General features: G+C 35.9%; 1 protein-coding gene across 8 annotated transcripts in view; it reads right to left on the bottom strand.

The window, feature by feature from the left end:
- The window catches only part of CCDC171 (coiled-coil domain containing 171), a 327,536-nt gene that overhangs the window by 137,207 nt on the left and 169,526 nt on the right, over positions 1–20,803 (bottom strand). For 7 of the 8 annotated variants that reach the window (XR_011492812.1, XM_070480539.1, XM_070480537.1 and 4 more), the window contains one exon: positions 20,517–20,636. The exons of the other annotated variant lie outside the window; for it this stretch is intronic. Coding sequence is in view for 6 of the 7 variants with exons in the window: in XM_070480539.1 (XP_070336640.1) it covers positions 20,517–20,636 (120 nt within the window). In the remaining variant the exon portion in view is untranslated. The remainder of the gene's footprint in view (positions 1–20,516; positions 20,637–20,803) is intronic. 8 annotated transcript variants of the gene reach the window in all.

Genomic DNA, 20,803 nt, shown 5'->3' with positions numbered 1-20,803 from the left:
GAAGTGTGCAATAAATGTTTGCTGTTTTAACTCAGTTCACCAAAATCCTAGGGGAGAAAACAGATAGAGTGACAACTGAAACATATTATCATTATCACACAAGCATTTTATAGTTATATTAACTCAATTGACTCTTCTAGTCCGGTGAGATAGATGGCATTATCACATCTATTTTACATGCAAGGAAAGTAAGAATCAGAAAAGTTAAGTAATGTTCCCAAGATCATGTAACTACTTGCTGGGTTTACACCAAAGTGTGAGTCCAAGTCTTCTAAATCTAAACCCTTACTCTTGTTTTCAGTTGAGGTAACACTGGTTTATAACTTCGTATGTTTAATATGTACAATCTTTTATGAAGATGTCCATATACACTGCAGCATGCTCACAACCCAAAGTTTTGTTTCCATCCATTACCATGAAGTTGACTCCCTTTACCCATTTCATTCTCTCCCACTCCCCTTCCCCTGTCATAACTAGTACTGTGTTCTCTGCATCTATGTGTCTAAAACCCTATTCTTTATCCTGCACCACAATATTAGTAACCATCTCTCCAGATTTTCCATAAAAATCCACTAGCTGGGAATTCCCCATGGAAAGAGAAAACTAGTATTTCACCTATGTGTCAGTTTCTTGGTAAGGTCAGTAAGGCATTCCAATCTATTTAAATGGCTGCTTTCTATTTATATTGAAACAAATTCCAATAAGGGCATTAGTGTTATACAACTGGCACTGCTTCAACATCAAAAATCCAAGTATGCACAATTCAAGATCCCCTCTGAGAAAGTGAGATCACTGTGATCACTTATGTACTAATGAAATAAAAAAATATTTGCATAGTAAGGATAAATTATGCAGCATGTCAACGCAGTACATAATTTTATATAATTCAAAACCACACTGGGCTGTTGCTTATTTATTTTCACCTTTTAAAAAGAAAAGGAGTATCTCTGTCGCTTTCCTTGACAAGTTAGCATCAGCAATGAAGTTTTCCTGCAGATCTTGAAGTTTGGTTAACCAGCACATACCTGAACTTTTAAAATAGTTATTAAAGGAACTCCACACTCTCACAACAGTATACCAAGCTCTATAATCTCAGTACTTGTATCTAAATCCTCCTGTTAAGGAGATTTTAATTCCTCTGTAAAAAGTCATCTATGCATCTAATTTAATCGAAAATATCATCTTTAAAGCACTGTTACCATACAGACTACATTATTCTGTTACAGTAGCAGAAGAATTGGTAATTAGTACTGAAATTTGTTAATCTAAGATATGAAAGTAGAGTTGTATTTGACTTAAAACCATTCCATTATATGTACTCTGAAAGGGAGAGGGGAGAGATGTGGGAAAGGAAGAGAACTGAGATCTGGAGACCAGCAATTCAATACCACAGTTCCGACACTGCGCCAAGTCACCAACATTTATTTACAGCAAACCTGTAATAGGAATGTATTTTCTCTGTTTATTAATTTACATTTCTTACTGCTGGTTTTGAACTCTGACTTAGTATAATCTAGGCGCCTTACTTCAACTCTGTGCCTCAGTTTCCTCATTTGCAAAACAGGAATAACAGTAAATTTTACTTCACAGAGTTGTATTACATTTATTCATGTGAATAAAGCCAATGGCAACTACAGAAAAACCTGCCGTTTCACTTGCTTGCCCTCACTGCTGAAATATCTCTACTACTGCAAACACTAACTAAGAGGTAGAAGTGAGAGTGGTTCCCCTGTATAAAAAAATGCACCTTCATCGAATTTGGCCCTTGAATGTAAAACAACCTCTTCATCTGGTGTCTAACTGAAGAAATGGTAACATAGTCCAACAAGGAACAAAACCCGGCTGTTTGGAGTTTGTCTAGAATATGGCATCTCTAGTTTGGCCCCTCCAGAAAAGACTTTTCAGATAAATAAAAACAAATAAGAACAGTTTATTGAATTGAATACTTTGGAAGGGATTTAAAAAATGAAACAGCTTAATTATTTTTCCACTATTAACTTCGAATATTCCACTAGATTTCCCTGAGGAATTCTTAAAGATGCTTTTGACCATATAAGATTTTTACTTTGTAGGCGGATCCTAACACCTAACCAAAACACAGGATGTGACTCTACTGTATTTACTTCGTCATTCAAGATACATTTATTATACGTCTATCCATGCCAAGGCTGTAAATACTAGTAGTAACAGCAATAATAATAACTAACACTTCCTGAATAGTTACTTATGCCAGACATTAACACAATCAGCCCTCATAACAACTCTCTGAAGTAAATTTTATTATTATTCCTATTTTACAAGTGAGGAAACTGAGGCACAGAGTTGAAGTAAGGTGCCTAGATTACACAGAGCCAGAGAGTTCACAACCAGCAGTCTGATATGTAAATTAATAAATAGAGAAAATATACTCCTCTTGGCAAGGACTTCCTATCTAAAAAGATGTAGTTTAAAAAGTATCTTGTATTAAAGCTAGGTGACCAGTGACGTGAAGTGCATCCTCAGCAGAATAATATGGCGTGTTCTGAGAAATCCTAGAGGTAACTTCAGTCTGAAGATAAGGAGCTATTGAGAATGACAGGAGAAAAGATGAGAAAGGTACATACAGGCCAGATACGGTCAGAAAACTAGACTTTTCCTTGCAAATGATTTTTATAAGTATTCCACAGAGTTGCATCAGTACATCTTGTGGGGAACACTTGAATTAGCGAACTCCCAAACCGCAAACTTCTTTCAACCAGAATTTGCTTTACTGTTCACTATGAGCTTTTGTACAATTCCCAGCCATGCAGCAGCGTTCTCTGATCTCTGTCTCGGGGATCATACACAAACACTGTAACTGCCAAATTAGAATGAATACAAGAGATCATTCTGGCCATACTGCAACCATTCATTTACATCTTCAGTTGGACTCTAATAAAGTTTTAATAAGATTTCACCTTTGAGAATCAAGATTCACTGATATGCTAGATAAAAAGGGGTTTTAGAAAGAACTGGTTTGTGACAGATCATCTTCCTTAGCATTATCTGAAATTCATTTTTACACTGCTCAAGCAGAGTACATATTATTTACTTGATAAAAATGAAGCATCCTAGCCAAATATTTTCTATTTCTACTAATAACCACATGAAATCCTATATGTTTTTTGAATCATATAACAGAGAACCATAAGCTTTGTGTCATAGAGATATATGATGAAAAGAATGTACTACTGAACTTAGCAAATTTTTAAGGAGAAATACACCATTTAGTCTATAATTTCAAACACTTTTTTTAGACTTTTACCAATAACACATTGGTTATATATGTTGAGTTACTCTGGAGAAAAAAGGTTAGAACAAAGTTACCACTGGCAATAACCATTAAGGTTTCTAAATAACTAAAAGAGTGGATACCAGCTCTCTCATTCTGATTCAGTTCAGTTCAGTTCAGTTCAGTCACTCAGTTGTGTCCGACTCTTTGCGACCCCATGAATCGCAGCACACCAAGCCTCCCTGTGATTAATGAACTACAAAAGTTAGTTTTTAACATACCCCATGAAATAGAAAAATTTTAATCCCACTTCACTCTATTAATTATAGAAAAAGAGACTGAGACTGAATAACACACAGGCTGCTAAAATAAAGATGAAACTTCACTTCTAAAAACAACCACAGTTTCAGCAACAGTTAGTAAATTCAAACAAAGTACTAAGAAAAAGCAGTCAGATAGATGGACCCAAGCCTCAGTACAATTTCTTGAGAAACTGTACTTAGGAAAACTTGTGTCTGCGTTTTGGAAGTAATGGTTGGAAATATTATATATATATATATATATATATATATATATATATAAATCATTTGAGGAAGTAACAATATAGCAAAGCACTGTTTTGCTCGAGCTTTGCTTCAAATGGAATTTTCCTGTATGAGGATATGCATGTATGTACACACATGTATATATACATACTCAGTGAATAGTACCATTTTGATTAAACAGGTTTTCCCATAACATTAGTATGGTTTACAATTCTCGTCCCTCTGTAACCAACCCATTCACTTGAAGAAAAGAAAAACACACAGCTATTCTATCCTTCTAAATGAGCGAGATCACCATCTAGTGGTAACTCCTTGAAAAGGCAGGCATAAGGTTTCTGGAGCCTAGAAAATGCTTCATAAAAGATGGAAGATCCTCTGGAGAAGGAAATGGCTGGCTACCCACTCCAGTATTCTTGCCTGGAGAATTTCACGGACAGAGGAGCGTGGCAGTACATGGGGTTGCAGAGTCAGACACGGCTGAGTGACCAAAACTTAACAGTCTAGAACATTCAAGTTTATTGAAAGAAAGAATAATACACTGAACCATCTTTTTATACAAATAAAAACTCTAAGCAACAAAAAAAAGTGCCAATGAGACATATGGCTCCCTGTTTTCAACTGTCTTAACAAACTAGAGTAAACCAGTCACAGATATCAAACTGTAAAGTTATACAAAATTTGATCAATATGGCTAAGAAGAAAATAGATTCTGTATCTTTTCTGTATTTTATAAAGCTTGAAAAACTAGTTATTGCAGCTGATTGTATTTGTTCCACCTTCTTGAGGGGGAAGTATACTCTCCTGTCTCACTGAGATCTGGCTTGATCATGAAATCGATGGAGCCTCTTCTGGCAAGGTTATATATTCCTTCTTGATTCTCAGAATCAAGAGTGCCCAAGCTTCTTTCTTTGGCTAATGAAATGTGGGCAGAATTTAAAACAGTGTTGCTTCATGACACCAATAGCATGTAACGTAGAGGCTGCTCTGTCAGCCTCACTCATAAAGTGATGAACCCATGATGCAGAAGCACGCTAATCCATGATGAGTGTGTGCATGTGAGAAGCTGCCTATCATAAGGCCACTGAAGTTTTGGAGTCATTTGTTACTGCAACATTACTCACAATATACTGACTGATACAGTTTCATTCCCACATGGGACAATTTACTCTAGGAATTAGACAGCTATGAAATCATCTGTGGATACTTTAGAAAATCAGTTTCAAGTCTGATTAGATCTTCAGAAGAAACTAATTGTAACCACATATTAAAACCAGAGCAAGTTATTTGATATTTTTGGCAGTATAAAGATATGACAAATGTAAACCACTATCTTACAGAAAAATATTGAGTCTATGCACTATAAATCAAATTTATCCAGTTATAATTCATGAAAATAGTTTCCTTCAAAGCCTTTCCTAACTTATATATGCATATTTTAATTGATATTTTCATTCTAAAAACTCTAATAAGAAAATACATCAAAAAAAAAAAAAGAAAATATGTCTAAGTAATTCTCTGTTCTCTTTCTTTCCTGTCTGAAAAATAAGTTAGATTTATTGACATTTTAAAATGACCATAATATATTTCTAAATTTTAAAATGTGATATTATAATACTATAAAACATGATACTATATTTTTAATACACATATATGATAGACATATTAACATGATGTAAATATACTCATTAAATTCTTGAAAGGTATCATCAAAATGGTAAAAGAATTACTCTTATTTTCCTTTTTTCTTATATTTTCCATTATTTTCAACATAATATATATAAACAAACCAAACAAAAAACACAACTGACACAATTCTCTTAAGATTAGCTTTTCAACATGAAATCTTAGTTTAAATTTATATACAGGATATCATAACAATAGCAATTCAAATTGATTTTTTAATGTGCTCTACTCAACAAAGGGTAGGAAATTACTCAGTTATATAGCTACATAACCCTTTATAGAATGGTCAAAATATCTATATATAGATGGATACATGTAGTAAACAGTTAAATTTAATCACTATCATTTATACAACCCCTTAAGAAAGAAGGTTTCAATGATTTGTTTTCCTTCCAGAAAATAAGCACTAATAGCCTTAGTATTTCTTAAGCTAACAGTCACATCATAATTCTTCCATCTGATTCAAGGGACTTTGTCAAACCCACTTTATAATTAAAGTTGCCTCTTTTTAAGGCTTTTAGCCATGACACAGCATAGAAGTCCTAAAATACACATTCTCTACTGATAAACGATTTTCTAAATTTCACAAGGACTCTATGTCTGTTCTATGCCACAAGACTTAGATCAGAAAAACAAATGATTTCTGTTTCTACCACATAAGTACACTTGATGATTCTGGTCCACTTTGATACTCTGCCTTTACTCCTGAAATAAGATAAAACCCCTATAAAGGTATAGCTGTTTCATCAATCACAGTGATTTTACCTAGTTGGTACTCTTAACAATAATCATGGTAAAGTACATACACTTCCTTAACAACATTTTGGAACTTGGGATGGTTTTCATTATCAGAAGACAAAACTGAAAAATATTTTACTCTTTATAGTTTCAGGCATCCTGATTTTATAGAAGTTAATACTACCTTATTTATTCTTCTGGAATTAAAACATAGAAAATAACACTTGCAGAGATTCCCTAAGATAGAGGCACTAAAAAGTCATTCACTAGATAACCCTTTACCTGTGAAAATATTAAGATAAAATTCTAATTTTAAAATTCTCTGTGCCTGGTATTTTCTGAAATAGCATGTTGAATTAGTGATGTAACAGTAAAATATTACTAAACTTCCAAGTAAAACTTGAGTATATTGTTTCCTACACACAGAAAGGCATGATTTAGAACATAGAGGTAAAATCACCTCTAAAATGAGTTAAACACTGTCACCTAATCATGTTACAAATATAAACATACAATTAGGTAATTTTCTCACAGTCTGAGACATTTTAACTTATGCTCACTCTATTATAAATGTAATATTCTAAAGTTGGTTACTATAAATGAACACAGTTAAATATTTCCGAAACAAAGCCATGACTAAGTCTCAGATTAATGAAAACTAAAATTAACACTTTCAGACAGTAAATAAATTTTGATTAGCTCTTTAAATTATAATGTACTCTTTACTAATTTAAAAGCTGGCCTCCTAAAACAACAAATAAAAGTATTTTCGTAGTAAACCACAGAATACTTATAATTAGTATATGGTTGGTGTCATTGCTATAGTGTACTCAAAGCAAACAATATTTACAGAGAAAAGTCTTTCTTTCTTCCTTTTTTTAATTGGTAGAAAATCACTTTGCAATGTTCTGTTGGTTTCTGCTCTACAACAACATGAATCAGTCATAATTACGTATATATCTTCTTCCTGGTAAGCCTGGCCCCCGTCCTCAAATCCCTCCCTTCTAGGTCATCACAGAGTGCCAGGCTAGGCTCCCTGTCACATAGCAACTTCTCACTATTTTACACGTGATGGTGTGTATATATATATATATATATATATATATACATGTTACCTTCTCAATTCATCCCACCCTCACCTTCCCCCGTTGTGTCCACAAGCCTGTTCTCTACTAGGCTCATCAGTACCATTTTTCTAAATTCTATGTATGTGCTAATATATGATACTTGTTTTTCTCTTTCTGATTTACTTCACTCTGTTTAAGAGGCTCTAGGTTCATCCATTCACTACAATTAACTCAGTTGGGAGAAAAGTCTTACTATTATTAACATCATTATTAATCAACATCTCTGGGCTCAGTCCTTGTACTACCAATTACTAGCTTGGCAACCTGGGATTAGTTAAATTCTCTGTGCCGTGGTTTCCTCATCTGTTAATTATGGATAATAATATTTATCTCAAAAATTATTTTAATAATAGGTGAAATATTGTCTGCACATTACTTAGCAGAGTTCTGAGAAACTAATATCTAATTCAGTAACAAATGCTAATAAAATTTAAACAGTTCCTGAAACCACAGTCCACAAGGGATGTTTATAAAATTACAAGAGAACCCCCTCCATAGTTAATAAACCACTGAGCAAATACAAGTTATAAGTTTATAAAAGTACATTTTACAATACATAAAGTATCTTGAACCTAGTATCAATTCAATTAATCATAGAAGAAATTATTTAAAGAAACTAAAGACTCTCATTTAACATGGCAAAAATCAACTTCAGTCATTATGTATTTTATGCGGCATAATATAAATGAGTATCATTTACAAAATTCCAAATAGTTTACATATACTTGAAAATGCTGGCTTTCAGACTGAAATGTATATTTCAGACTAAAATTTAACTTCATTTAAGGACAGAGTGCCAAGAGATCAAATGCCAGTCACAACTAAGTAAGGTCTAATTAGAGGAGAAAGAGATTTGGCTTTACATCACTTGAGAAGAGGTTTCAACATGCAAACGCCCACTGTACACTTTGGGGGCCTTTCTATGGTGTTGCACAACTAAAAGCTTAAAAAATAAAATATTTTAGACTTCCACTATAGTGAAAAGGAAATGGAGATCATAGGGATATTACATTAAGATAAAAAGTAAAGGCACCCGAAGGAAAATTCCTTCTAAGCAGAGCTTCTTCACAGAAAGTAAGACAAACAAAGAGGAGGCCAGGGCAGGGGACAAAAGAGAAATCAAACCCCAAATACTCAAACAGCCTCTAACTCGAAGAGACTTTAATATTGCAACAAAACCAGAGAAAGACAGAAACCAAGAAATATCATACACACTGATATTTAGGCTACCAGGAAAAATATGATTTCAAACATTTTCTTAAAAGGCAGTTTTGTAGGCCTATTGATTCTTCTTGTGCATTTCAAGGTAAAGTAGTTACTTTGTAGTCGACTCAATAATGTAACAAAGATCTCTTAGGAATCTGGATTTAACAAGAACCCTCTCTATTTTTGAAAGAAAATCTAAAGACAAGTTAACAGCTCAAACTAACTGGAGTAAATGGTATGCGAGTACATGTGCTTAGCATGCAATCTACTTATGCAATAATCCCATTCTTCTTCCAAAGCATAAGTCAATAAATCTTTCCTACTGCACTGTAAATTCCAAGGTCATGGACAAAGATGTTTATTAGTATAATTACAATGTAGAAATAATACCATTAAGCCTCCAGTTCCAGGTTTCATAAGTTAATAGAAATAGAAGATTAAGAAAGTGTCAAGTGTGGTTTTACTTCTTAGACACTAAAAATACTCCTAGTGAGGTGCCTTTCTTTTACATGACCTAACTTCTAGTTTCATTTTCATTTGATCTTTGAAGCTGCTAATATATCTTAAAGTACTTACAAAATACAGTTCTGTGATCATAAAAATTAAGAGATGGCCTTAAGAAAAGTTGACGGAGAGAGCCAAAATTGGTAAATGGCTCAAAGGAATTCACTTATGATATGATGAATCACTCGAATTTAAATAAATTCAACAGGGTCTCTATGTTCAATTTCTAAATACATAAGATTCTACATAATTCTTTATTTTTGTGGGGCTTGAAGGTTTATTTTTTCATTTTTTAAATTCATTCTTTAATTGAAGGATAATTGCTTTACAGAATTTTGTTGTTTTCTGTCAAACATCAACATGAAGGAGTCTACATAATTCTTAAACAGTGTTTTCAATCTATCTTTATAGGACTGCAAAAATGCACAATACTAATTGATTCTTGATTGTCTTCCAATAGCCAATGGCTTCATTTTCTACTCCCAATAAATAATAAACAGAGAATCAGTAGTTCAGAGAGAAAAGTTTCTGATATCACGGCCAAAGACTCTAAGTACATGGTTTCATGTGAGAAAGAGGATAACATTAAAGAAGAATATCTCCACCCTAGTGTCTACACTTCCTATTATAATGGACTTTATTGTCTTTAGAATTGATTGGAAAGATTTGGTAGTTGTTTGGGGGGTTGTTTCATTTGGGGGGAAATCTCATTTTTAAAATGCTTTCTGTCTAATAAAGTAGCAAACAGTAGTACAGAACTTAAGAGAATAAATATCACTTTCTTCTGTCACTGGAATAACATATGAATTATAATACTATAGAGGTTGTTTACATACACCCTGTGTATAATGCATGTGAAACAGTTAAAGCTAAAGTAAATCTCAACAGCTCATCTAGATCTGGTTATCTTTCAAGTCTTACTTCTCAGAACTTTTTACCACCATAGAAACAGACAACAATTCTTGTAAGGATATTTAGTTTAAACCAGATATTCACTTAATGTCTTAGTCACCTATGAAAGTATAAAAACTATTCCAGTGAGTATTCCAACAAGGGATTTTCTGTACCAGTTGTATCACTGCTCGAGGGCCAATAACTTAGTCAAATCTCAGCAACACAATAGAATACAACTTCTCTACCAAAGACGACATATAAGTTTATTCTCCTTAATCTTCACATACTCCCCCACTCTCACTCATTCAGGAATAAGCTTTTCATATTTGCTACCATTATGACACAGAGCTCTTTCATAGAGTTTTAACATAGCTCTTATACGTAGTTTATACATAGTTTTAACATATATGAATCTCTTGTATAGCAAATTTTGCAGTTTTCTCAGTGAGAGAAAACACATGGTAAACAGAATAGCTATTTAACTTTTAGATAATTTAGACCTTAAAATTAGTAACTAACTTTCACAGTACCCTATTTACCCAATCTCACATCCTCAGATCTTTCATCTCTTTCCTCTTGTCTTCTCATTCTCTCTCATCTTTACGTATTTTCAGAATCACAGCCTTCCATTCAGACATACCTACGTGGTCTTCTTTTTTTAAACTTCACTTTATCAAACTCTTCCTTCAGGTTATCATATATCATTTTTTCTTTTCGTCATTGTTAATTCCCCAAAAGTAAAAATCTGTATCTACTACATTCATTGTCCATCCACACAGCAAATGTAATAGAAGAGTAGGGATTTTTAAAGCCAACAAATCTAAATACAAATTCCTACTTTAATATTTACTTGCTAAGGAACTTTGGTCAAATTACTAACATCCCTGAGTTTTATTTTCCTAATCTGCAAAACAAGAAATTATGCTACCTATGTAATGGGTTGCTATAAGCACTGAATGTGATAATATATTTGAAGCATCTAGCAAAGAATCAGACACAATTATCACTCAGTAAATAAAGTCTTTCTATGCTTCACCACGTGAAATCTGGTTTCTGGTTCCACCACTATTGTAGCCGAGGCAGGACTCCATGTGTCGGTGTCCACCTTCCAGCCTCTTCACATGCCAATCAAGAGAGAGAAAGCTCACTTATAAACTAAGGATATATAAACCCTGGTGACTCTTTCTTCAAATGAACAGAAGCTAATTTCCTGACATATTTTTAGAGAAAAGTAAAATAATCTTACAGAAAGAAACAGTTTTACTGAAAACCTTAACAATTCTCTGACAACAAATGGCTTTTACACATATTATCATTCAGGCTTCTTTAGCACCTTCTGTCTCTGTGCTGGCCCTGTCTACTCTGCACTATACGTAAGTGTACACTTACCTGTTCTCTCCCAGTAAGCTGAGATGTACCTGGGAACAGGAGCAGGTATTCATTGAAAACATTTTTCCTTTGAAAAATATCTTCTCTTAATGAGTTGCTACTTATAATCTAAGCCTAGGGCTTCCCTGGTAGCTCAACGTAAAGAATCTGCCTGCCAATGCAGGAGACACGGGTTCAATCCCTGATCCAGAAGATTCTACATGCTGCAGAGCAACCATCACAACTACTGAGCCTGTGCTCTAAAGCCAGGAGGCGCAACTACTGAGCTCACGGTTGCAACTACTGAAGCCCGTGCGTCCTAGGGCCTGGGCCCTGCAACGAGAAGCTCCCTCAACGAGAAGCCTGCGCACTGCAACTACAGAGCTGTCCCTGCTCTCCACTAGAGAAAAGCCCGTGCAGTAGAGAAAACCCAGCACAGTCAAAAACAAATCAATAAAATTATTCTTTTTAAATCTAAGCCTAAACAGAGATATTTTCAACACTGATTCAAACTTACTACACACTATTTCTGGGCATTTGACACCACTGGAAATGTTTTCAATGAAACTATTCACATACAACTTATTCGAAAGTGAAAGTGTTAATCACTCAGTCCTATCTGACTCTTTGCAACCTCATGGGCTATAGCCCCCGAAAGGCTCCTTTGCCAGTGGAAATCTCCAGGCAAGAACATTGGAGTGGGCAGACATTCCCTTCTCCGGGGGATCTTCCCAACCTAGGGATCGAATCCCCTTTCTAGGTCCTGTTTTTCTATACCTCTTTTTCTTATTGCCTTCCAAATTTAGATCTCCCCTACAGGTGTCTGCTCTTCCTTTCAAATCTTCCAAGATGTTTCATCTACTCCTTACCTCTTTCACCATACTTTACAACAACTACCAATTATATATTTCCTCAAATTTATGATCATTTGATTTCATTGATTATGATCAAATTAAATAAAACCAAAATGTGAAATCAAAATCTTTCTTGCATTCCCCAAACTGATCCCTCATCCTATCTCTTTATGGTAGAAATATTATTAATCTTACAAAGCAAAATATTAATTCATCCTTTATTCCTCTCCATTCTATAGCCTCTATATTCACTCTGTTAAGAAGCTCTACCATTAAAGATTTCTAATAAAGAAAAGTTCTCATCTCAGATTTTAAGTGGGTAGTAAGAAATAACAAAGTTAGTCCTTTTCCCTCACTCTGGCCCAGAGAAAAGCAGATCATGTATGGAGAATTCTAACATTAATTGGTCAAGCATAGCTTATAAGGAGAAAAGCCTACTCAGCTACAACAATTTGGATATGTGAAACTAGAGGTTTCACAGCTAGAGTATCACAAGATTTTTAAACCCAAAAGGTTTATTCAATCTACAACAAAACTTAAGACACTCTCACCCAACTAGATTAATAAGATTAAACATACACACTAAACAAGGAGCAAGAAAGATAATATCAGACATATGCTAACTTTTAATGAGTATAAGCAAAGATACAGCATACTCCCAGGTATATATGAACACATTTTCAAATTTAAATGAAATGAAATATTTCTATAGAAATACATAGTCAGGCAATTGATTCACAAAGGCTCAAAGTCCAGTTCAAAACGACATTTCCTCTCCCTGTGAAAACTCTGTTTTAGGAAAAAGTATCAGCAAAAAAACAATAAAAAGGAAGACTGGCTATCTATAGAAGAAAATTTTCAAAAGATATATATGAAAAGCAAAAACAGCTGGAAAAAAACGAAGTGCAGTAGAGGAAGCTTCAGCCTACAGTCTAAGTGGAAGAGGACTACAGAAAAGAGGGGTAGTGGTGCTCTACAAAGTGAAAGAGACTCCAGATGTGAAAATGCAAGGTACGATACAGGACGGGGCAAGTCCGGGGCAGAAGACAGAAAGCAGGTGAAGGACGACACTCAAAATGATCAACCACACCCATGTGCCCCTCCCCTAAACAGGCAGACTCCTCTGTATACAGACATCTACCAGCAAGGAAAACATAAATTTACTCCATAAAACAAACCAAAGCCAAATAAGATTTGAGCTCTCGAAGAGAGAAAAGGGCAGCTAGGTATGAGTGAGAGTGCCACAGAACAGAGACCAATATCTGCATTTGGGGGTCACCCAGCCTAACAGCCGGCTCACAGCCCATTCACTCTAAAGGAAAGCCAGCCAGCCATCAAGGCTTGTCTCTGTACAAAGAGCTCCGAATTAACTTCTTTTTCTTCATCTGTAAGTGTGAATGACCAAACAAGTTCTACCATAAATTTGAGAAAAGCCTAGGTTCCAGTTTCTAAGGCTACATAACAAATTACTCCAAACTGCAGTGGTGTAAAACCATTTATTAGGCTCATGCATTCTGGGATCGGGAAATGAAACAGGGCATAGCAAGGACTACAGGCTCTGCTCCTTGATAACTGGGGCCTTGGCAGAAGGCTGCGGTGTGAAATCATCTGAAGGCTCATTCCCATGTCTGGCCGTGGCTGCTGGCTTCTTGAAGGAGAGCTTGGCTGGAGCTGTTGGCTGAAAGCAGCCCTACATAGTATAGCACGTGACCTGGACCTCCTCAGAGAATGATGGCAAGATTCCAACGGAGAAGGCTGAGAGAGCCCAGAGAGAGATGACAGTGAGAGAGGCGAGAGTGACAGCGAGAGAACGGGCAGCCCAGAGCCGGGCTGCCTCCCGTGACCTGGGTCTGCAAGCCCTGCAGGGTCACTCTGCCCTTGTCTCGCAGTTGTGTCCAACTCTTTATGACCCTGCGGACTGTACCGTGCCAGGCTCCTCTGTCCATGGGCTTTTCCAGGCAAGAATACAGGGGGTCTTCTTGACCCAGGGATCAAACACTTATCTCATGCACCTCCTGCATTGGCAGGCAGATCCTTAACCACTCACTGCACCACCTCGGAAGCCCCTTGTTCTACACACAGGGACAGCCAAAAGCACCACGCAACTTCAGACAGGGAAGTAGACTTCACTTCTTGATATGAGAGTAGAAACTTCAGGAAGCATCTGTGGGACCAGAAATACCGCTGTGGCCATTTGGGAAAAACAAAATCATCCACACCTCCAGCATGAAAGAAAGAGCAATAGAAACAAGTGGGAAAAAAAACATATATATATATATATCTATTATATATACACACATATAATAAAGAGCTCAGGAGAAAGAAATCTTAAAAAATTGTTTATTGCCTATTAAAACACACGATTTAAAAAAAGCACCAATTTAAGAAAATACAGAAACTATATTTCTAAAAGGATGGTACAAAAAGAGAACCAGGGAAATAAAGCAATTGTGAGAAATTAAAAATATGATATCAATATAAAATATTTAAATAGAAAAATTAAGACAAACTTATAGGCTGTGCCTGAATCTAAAATGTAATGAGAACATAGAAGATAAATTATAAGAACCACAAAGGATCAAGTCAGGATATTTGACTTCTGACAGACTAACATATGTCCCAGAAAGAGAAAAGAGGAAAAAGCAGGAGGAAATGAGAGTGTATTCTGAAGCATCTATTGAGTATTATTGTACAGGGTAGAAATGTTACTGCTCTGAGGCTCACCATCTACCTCATTTCGGTACCCTCCTATCATCACTACTGAACTGAACTTCAAACAGTCTAAATTATAAACACTCAAGTTGAAGAAAAGTATTTGAAAGCTAAATAGCTGCAGATTAAGACAGTTCTAGAATTATTCCAATTTCCATTTGTAGCTATTTTCACCAATTCTCTTTTATAAAAAATCACTGAGAAAATAAAATTCCCCAAACTCTGAAGAAAATGTATATTGGAAATAGAATAGACTAGGGTTGGGCAGACCCTGATTTCATGTTCTGAGTCCAAAATCTACAAATATGTGACTCTTGGAAAATGTGTTCATAACTCTGATCCTTAGTTCATTTTATATTCATAATTTATATTTATGTATTCTATGTTATCTTTCCAGGTAACTGCAAAGATTACACAAAATATGTACAAAGCATCTAATCCATAGGAGTTATGAGTGTGATTCAAAATCCTCATGGAAGTCCAAAGGTGTGACAGTCACATTCCCACTTGCCTACATCAGAGAAACATGCTCTGAATTAAGATTGGGATTGCCGCTCACCACCCACCACTGCCTAGTCTCATCTACTCCTTGTCTGTACTTCCAGTTACCAATTATGGGATTGAAGTTCTTAAGGCAGAAGGCTGTAGCAATATGAATTCTGCAAACATGAGGCAAATCAATGGGTCTTATTTCTAATCCTGTGAACTAGAAAAAATATTTTCATCTGAGATTCAATCAGTAAATGGAAGAAGAAGAAAAGCTGGGGTTATTCCATTTCTTACTCCCATGCTATGAGAGGAGACACTTGGGAGAAATACATTTAAAAAAGAGAAAAAAGAAAGTTCTTCCAACTTTCCTCTAAGTATGTGGTGTGTGCGTTAGTCGCTCAGTCATGTCCAACTCTTTGCGACCCAGTAGACTGTAGACACCAGGCTCCTTTGTCCATGGGATTCTCCAGGCCAGAACAGTGGAGTGGATTACCATTTCCTTCTCCAGGGGATCGTCCTGACCCAGGCATTGAACCCGGATCTCCCACAATGCAGACAGATTCTTTACCATCTGAGGCACCCGGGAATCCATTAAGTATAGCAAATGAATTGTGTACTAAGTTGCTTCAGCTGTGTCTGAATCTTTGTGACCTCATGGACTATAGCCCACCAGGCTCCTCTGTCCATGGGATTCTCCAGGCAAGAATACTGGAGTGAGTTGCCATTTTCTCCTCCAGGGGTTCTTCCTGCCCGGGGTTAGAACCTGCATCTCTTACATCTCCTGCATTGGCAGGCAGGTTTTTTACCACTAGCGCGACCTCAGAAGTAAATGGATTTCCACAATCCAGTTCTGAGAAGCCAAGAGGAAAGGAAATATTTTAACAGCAGACTGCCCTCAAGTCTCAAAGCCACATGGATTAATGGCTATCTCACAGTAATACTGTGAGCCAAGATGGGATTCAAACAATGATTTGACCACTAGTAGCTATCAGAGTCAATTTGTTATTGCAGTGGGCTTTTTTTGAATTTTTTATTTTGTATTGGGGTACAGCTGACTAATAATATTGTGATAGTTTCAGGTGAGCAGAATTGGGGGTATAACAGATACATGTATATATTGTTATTTTAGTTGCTAAGTCATATCTGACTCTTTGCCACCCCAAAGACTATAATCCATCAGGTTCCTCTGTCCATGAGAATTCCCAGGCAAGAAACACTGGAGTGGGTTGCCATTTTCTTTTCCAGGGGATCTTCCCGACCCAGGGATCGAACCCGTGTCTTCTGCACTGGCAGGTGGGTTCTGTACCACTGGGCCACCTGGGAAGCCCCAGAATAAATTAAAAGGAACTATTCCAATCAAGGTGCAATGATGAGTCTGGGAATAAATAGCAAACAATTAGAAAGATACCTAATTGTACACAGATATTCATTTCTTAAAGAGTTTATATGACAGAAATCAGCCAGCTTCCTGCATGAACTTTGCTCTGTTCTACTATTCCAGTAAAAGATTTTACTTAATTGCAAAAAAAAAAAAAAGAAAAAAAAAGGAAATCTGTGAAATCTAGATCTTATTAAGGCACAGGCTTTGTAAATTCAGACCATAAGATCATGTGAATAAAAGTACTTGCCAAAACCCAGGGGCAGCACACACCTTCCAACTTAGGGTGAAGCGACCTTAAGGGCAAAAAGTCAGTAGAAGACTGAACACGAAAATGACAAAGACCACACCCAAAACATGTCCTAGAACAGGTTTCTAACAATATACAGTCCTAAATACATTCAGATATACATACATGTATAGTTTATATATTTACATAGATAAGTAATATATAGAAGTAGAAATATATAACCATACACAAAATTGTTACATTGACAAACTGCATTTATATCTATTTTATATAACATACATATAACAAAATATATAAATATACAATTAAATATATATGCAATTTACACATAAATGAAATATATACACACCTGAAGTATTATAATTTATTTTTATAAAGTGTACAACTGTATAGTGCACATGTGCATGCTCAGTCACATCTGACTCTTTGTGATCTCATGGACTGCAGCCCGCCAGGCTCCTCTGTCCATGGGAATCTCTAGGCAAGCATACTGGAGTAGGTTGCCAAGCCCTCCTTCAGGGGATCGTCCCCTTGCAGGGATCAAACCCACGTCTCCTGCATATAATGCATTGAGGGCAGATTCTTTACCCACTGAGACACCGGGGAAGCCCACAGTTGTATAGTATGTGTATGCATATACATATAACAGGGTATGTGTATGTATGTATATACATGAATATGAGTGAGAATATAGAAGCCCATATAGTGTTTTTTATATATTAAAATGGGACTTTCGAAATTAAATTGTACAATTTCTTCTTATAACGCTCAAGAGAGAATTTTCTCTTCTATGTAGCCTAATTCAGAGAATGATTAAGAGGATTGACAAGGGAAAGTAAGATTCATTACCACTGAATTTTCCTTAAGTAGGCAACATATGACAGGTGACAGGAATATGCATGTTTTCAAGTGTAGAAGTAATAATGTCTGTTCAAAAACTAACTTAAGAATGAATTTGTGAAAAGGCAAATAATTTTTTACTCTGTCATGGAAAACAGTCTTATAATATACCAAAAAAACATACAGTACTTATCAACTTACCCATTAAATAGGTATGAAGCAAGCATTCTATATTTCTAAAATATATTAAAATTTTATGTTGTAACAAATTAGTAGGATAATTTATCAACAGTAATACTCTTTAAACCTATTAATGTCCCAAAGAGAAGGCTTTCAAGCAATATTAATAAATGTATTCTGCTTCTCTATAAAGCAACTTCAGTATGTATATTGACAAATTTTCTGCAGGTATGTTTCTTCATATATAAATTTTAAACAATAATACTTATCTCTGAACATTTTGTAACTGTTAAATAAAATAATATGAAGTGCCTCACAATATATCTAACTGAAGTATATGCTCAGAAATGTTAGTTCTTCCTCTTTCCTAAAACTACACTACGAATTGGAGAAGGCAATGGCAACCCACTCCGGTACTCTTGCCTGGAGAACCCCATGGACAGAGGAGCCTTGTGGGCTACAATCCACAGGGTCCCAAGAGTCGGACACGACTTAGCAACTAACCACCACCACCACTACCACGCTACAAGTAGCAAATTACCTTCACACAGAACTATGTGAACAAGAAACATCTGTGTGTGGGGAAATTCATTCTTCCTCTTTATGCTCAGTGCAAAACAAAACAATATATTTCTTATTTGCCAAACTGGCCAAGGTTCCTAGTTTTGATTTGCTGTTACTTGTGTTTTCACAATAATATGTACTGACACCCAAAGCCGATGAGGATGGGGTGAAGTAGGTGCTCTTATACACCCTGTCAAATGTATACACTCAATGTAAACATGGGTTCTGAAAAAATATTCACATCTTTAAAGACACACACACCACTTTAAAAGAGCTATATCTTTTGAACCCAAAAAATCTGCATCTTGAGCTCTATCTTGAGAATACAATCAACTCCACAGTCAAAGACTTAATTGTAAGATATACATATTAATTTTTAACAGTAAAAAATGGATATAATCTGAATATCCAACAAAAGGAAAACATTTAAATACATTTAAGTACATTCACATGATGGAATATTACATGGCTTATTAAAATAATTGACAGCTTAAGATTCAATCTCATTCACCCAATTGCTGAAGATCATACTTGATTCATCTCTTTCACACTTCATATACAAATCATCAGAAATTCTGTAAGTTTTACTGTCAAAATGCAAATAAGTCCAGAATCTCACCACTCTTTACTCCTACCAGCCCCCTCAAGCCACTATCATCTCTGGTCTAAATTAACTCTTAGCATGTAACTGGTCTCTGTTTCCATTTTTGCATAACCATTGTATATATTCCAATACATGCTTATACGATGCAAATATAAACAATGTCATTCTGCCCCCAAAAACAATACAAAACTACATATATACCATACTTCCAGTTTTGTCAAAATATTCATAATGTTTATATATGGATGATGATGGGATTACAAAAAAATTATGTTTCTTCTGTGTTTTTAAAGTTTTTCTTACTGAGAGCATGTTTAATAGAAAAAGCAAACTAAAATGACACGTGTAAAAAATTTTACACAAAGTTGAACTGCATGATTCAAAGTATTTAAAGTAATATTTAAATATATAATCTATCCAAAGGTGACGGTGGTGGTGGTGGTGGTGGTATTGGTGGTTGTTAGGTCGTTAAGTCCTGTCCAACTCTTTGCAACCCCAAGGACTGTAGCCCGCCAGGCTCCGCTGTTTCTGGGATTTCCCAGGCAAAAATACTGGGGTGGGTTGCCATTTTCTTCTCCAAGGGATCTTCCCAATCCAAGGATTGAACCCACATCTCCTACACTGCAGGTGGATTCTTTACCACTGAGGCACCAGGGAAGCCCAATCAAAGGTTAGCACTCACACTCAATTAAGAAGCATGATGGTGACTGCAGCCATGAAATTAAAAGACACTTGCTACTTGGAGGAAAAGCTATGACAAATCTATACAACGTATTAAAAAGCAGAGACATTATTTAGCCGACAAAGGTCTGTACAGTCAAAACTATGGCTTTTCCAGCAGTCATGTATGGATGTGAGAGTTGGACCATAAAAAAGGCTGAGCACCAAAGAATTGAAGCTTTTGAGCTGTGGTGTTGGAGAAGACTCTTGAGAGTCCTGTGGACTGCAAGTAGATCAAACCAGCCAATTCTAAAGGAAATCAGTCTTGAATATTCATTGGAAGGACTGATGCTGAAGCTAAAGCTTCAATACTTTGGCCCCCTGATGCAAAGAGTCGACTGACTGGAAAAGACCCTGAAACTGGAAAGATTGAAGGCAGGAGGAGAAGAGGACAACAGTGGATGAGACAGTTGGATGGCATCACCGACTTGATGGACACGAATTTGAGCAAACTCTGGGAGATGGTGAAGGACAGGGAAGCCTGGCATGCTACAGTCCATGGGGTTGCAAAAAGATGGACACGACTGAGTGACTGAGAAAAGTAACAAGAAAAAAAAAAAACAAGAAGCATGATGGGCTTCTCAAGTGACACTGGAGATAAAGAACTCACCTGCCAATGCAGGAGATGTAAGAGACATGGGTTCAATCCCTGGGTTGGGAAGATCCCCTGGAGAAGGAAATGGCAACCCACTCCAAGATTCTTGCCTGGAGAATCCATGGACATAGGAACCTGGAGGGCCATGGTCCATAAGATCGCAAAGAGATACAAAGTGATTTAGAACATGCATGAAGAAGCATGATAATTACTACTCATAAAGGACAAATATACATGGAAAAAAGTGTCTTAAAATTATATGAGAATCTATACTTTGAAAAAAAGGAAAATATCACAATAAA

Source organism: Odocoileus virginianus, chromosome 18 (assembly GCF_023699985.2).
Source record: "Odocoileus virginianus isolate 20LAN1187 ecotype Illinois chromosome 18, Ovbor_1.2, whole genome shotgun sequence".
In the NCBI taxonomy this organism is placed as follows: Eukaryota; Metazoa; Chordata; class Mammalia; order Artiodactyla; family Cervidae; genus Odocoileus; species Odocoileus virginianus.
This window is presented reverse-complemented; position numbering and strand designations above follow the sequence as displayed.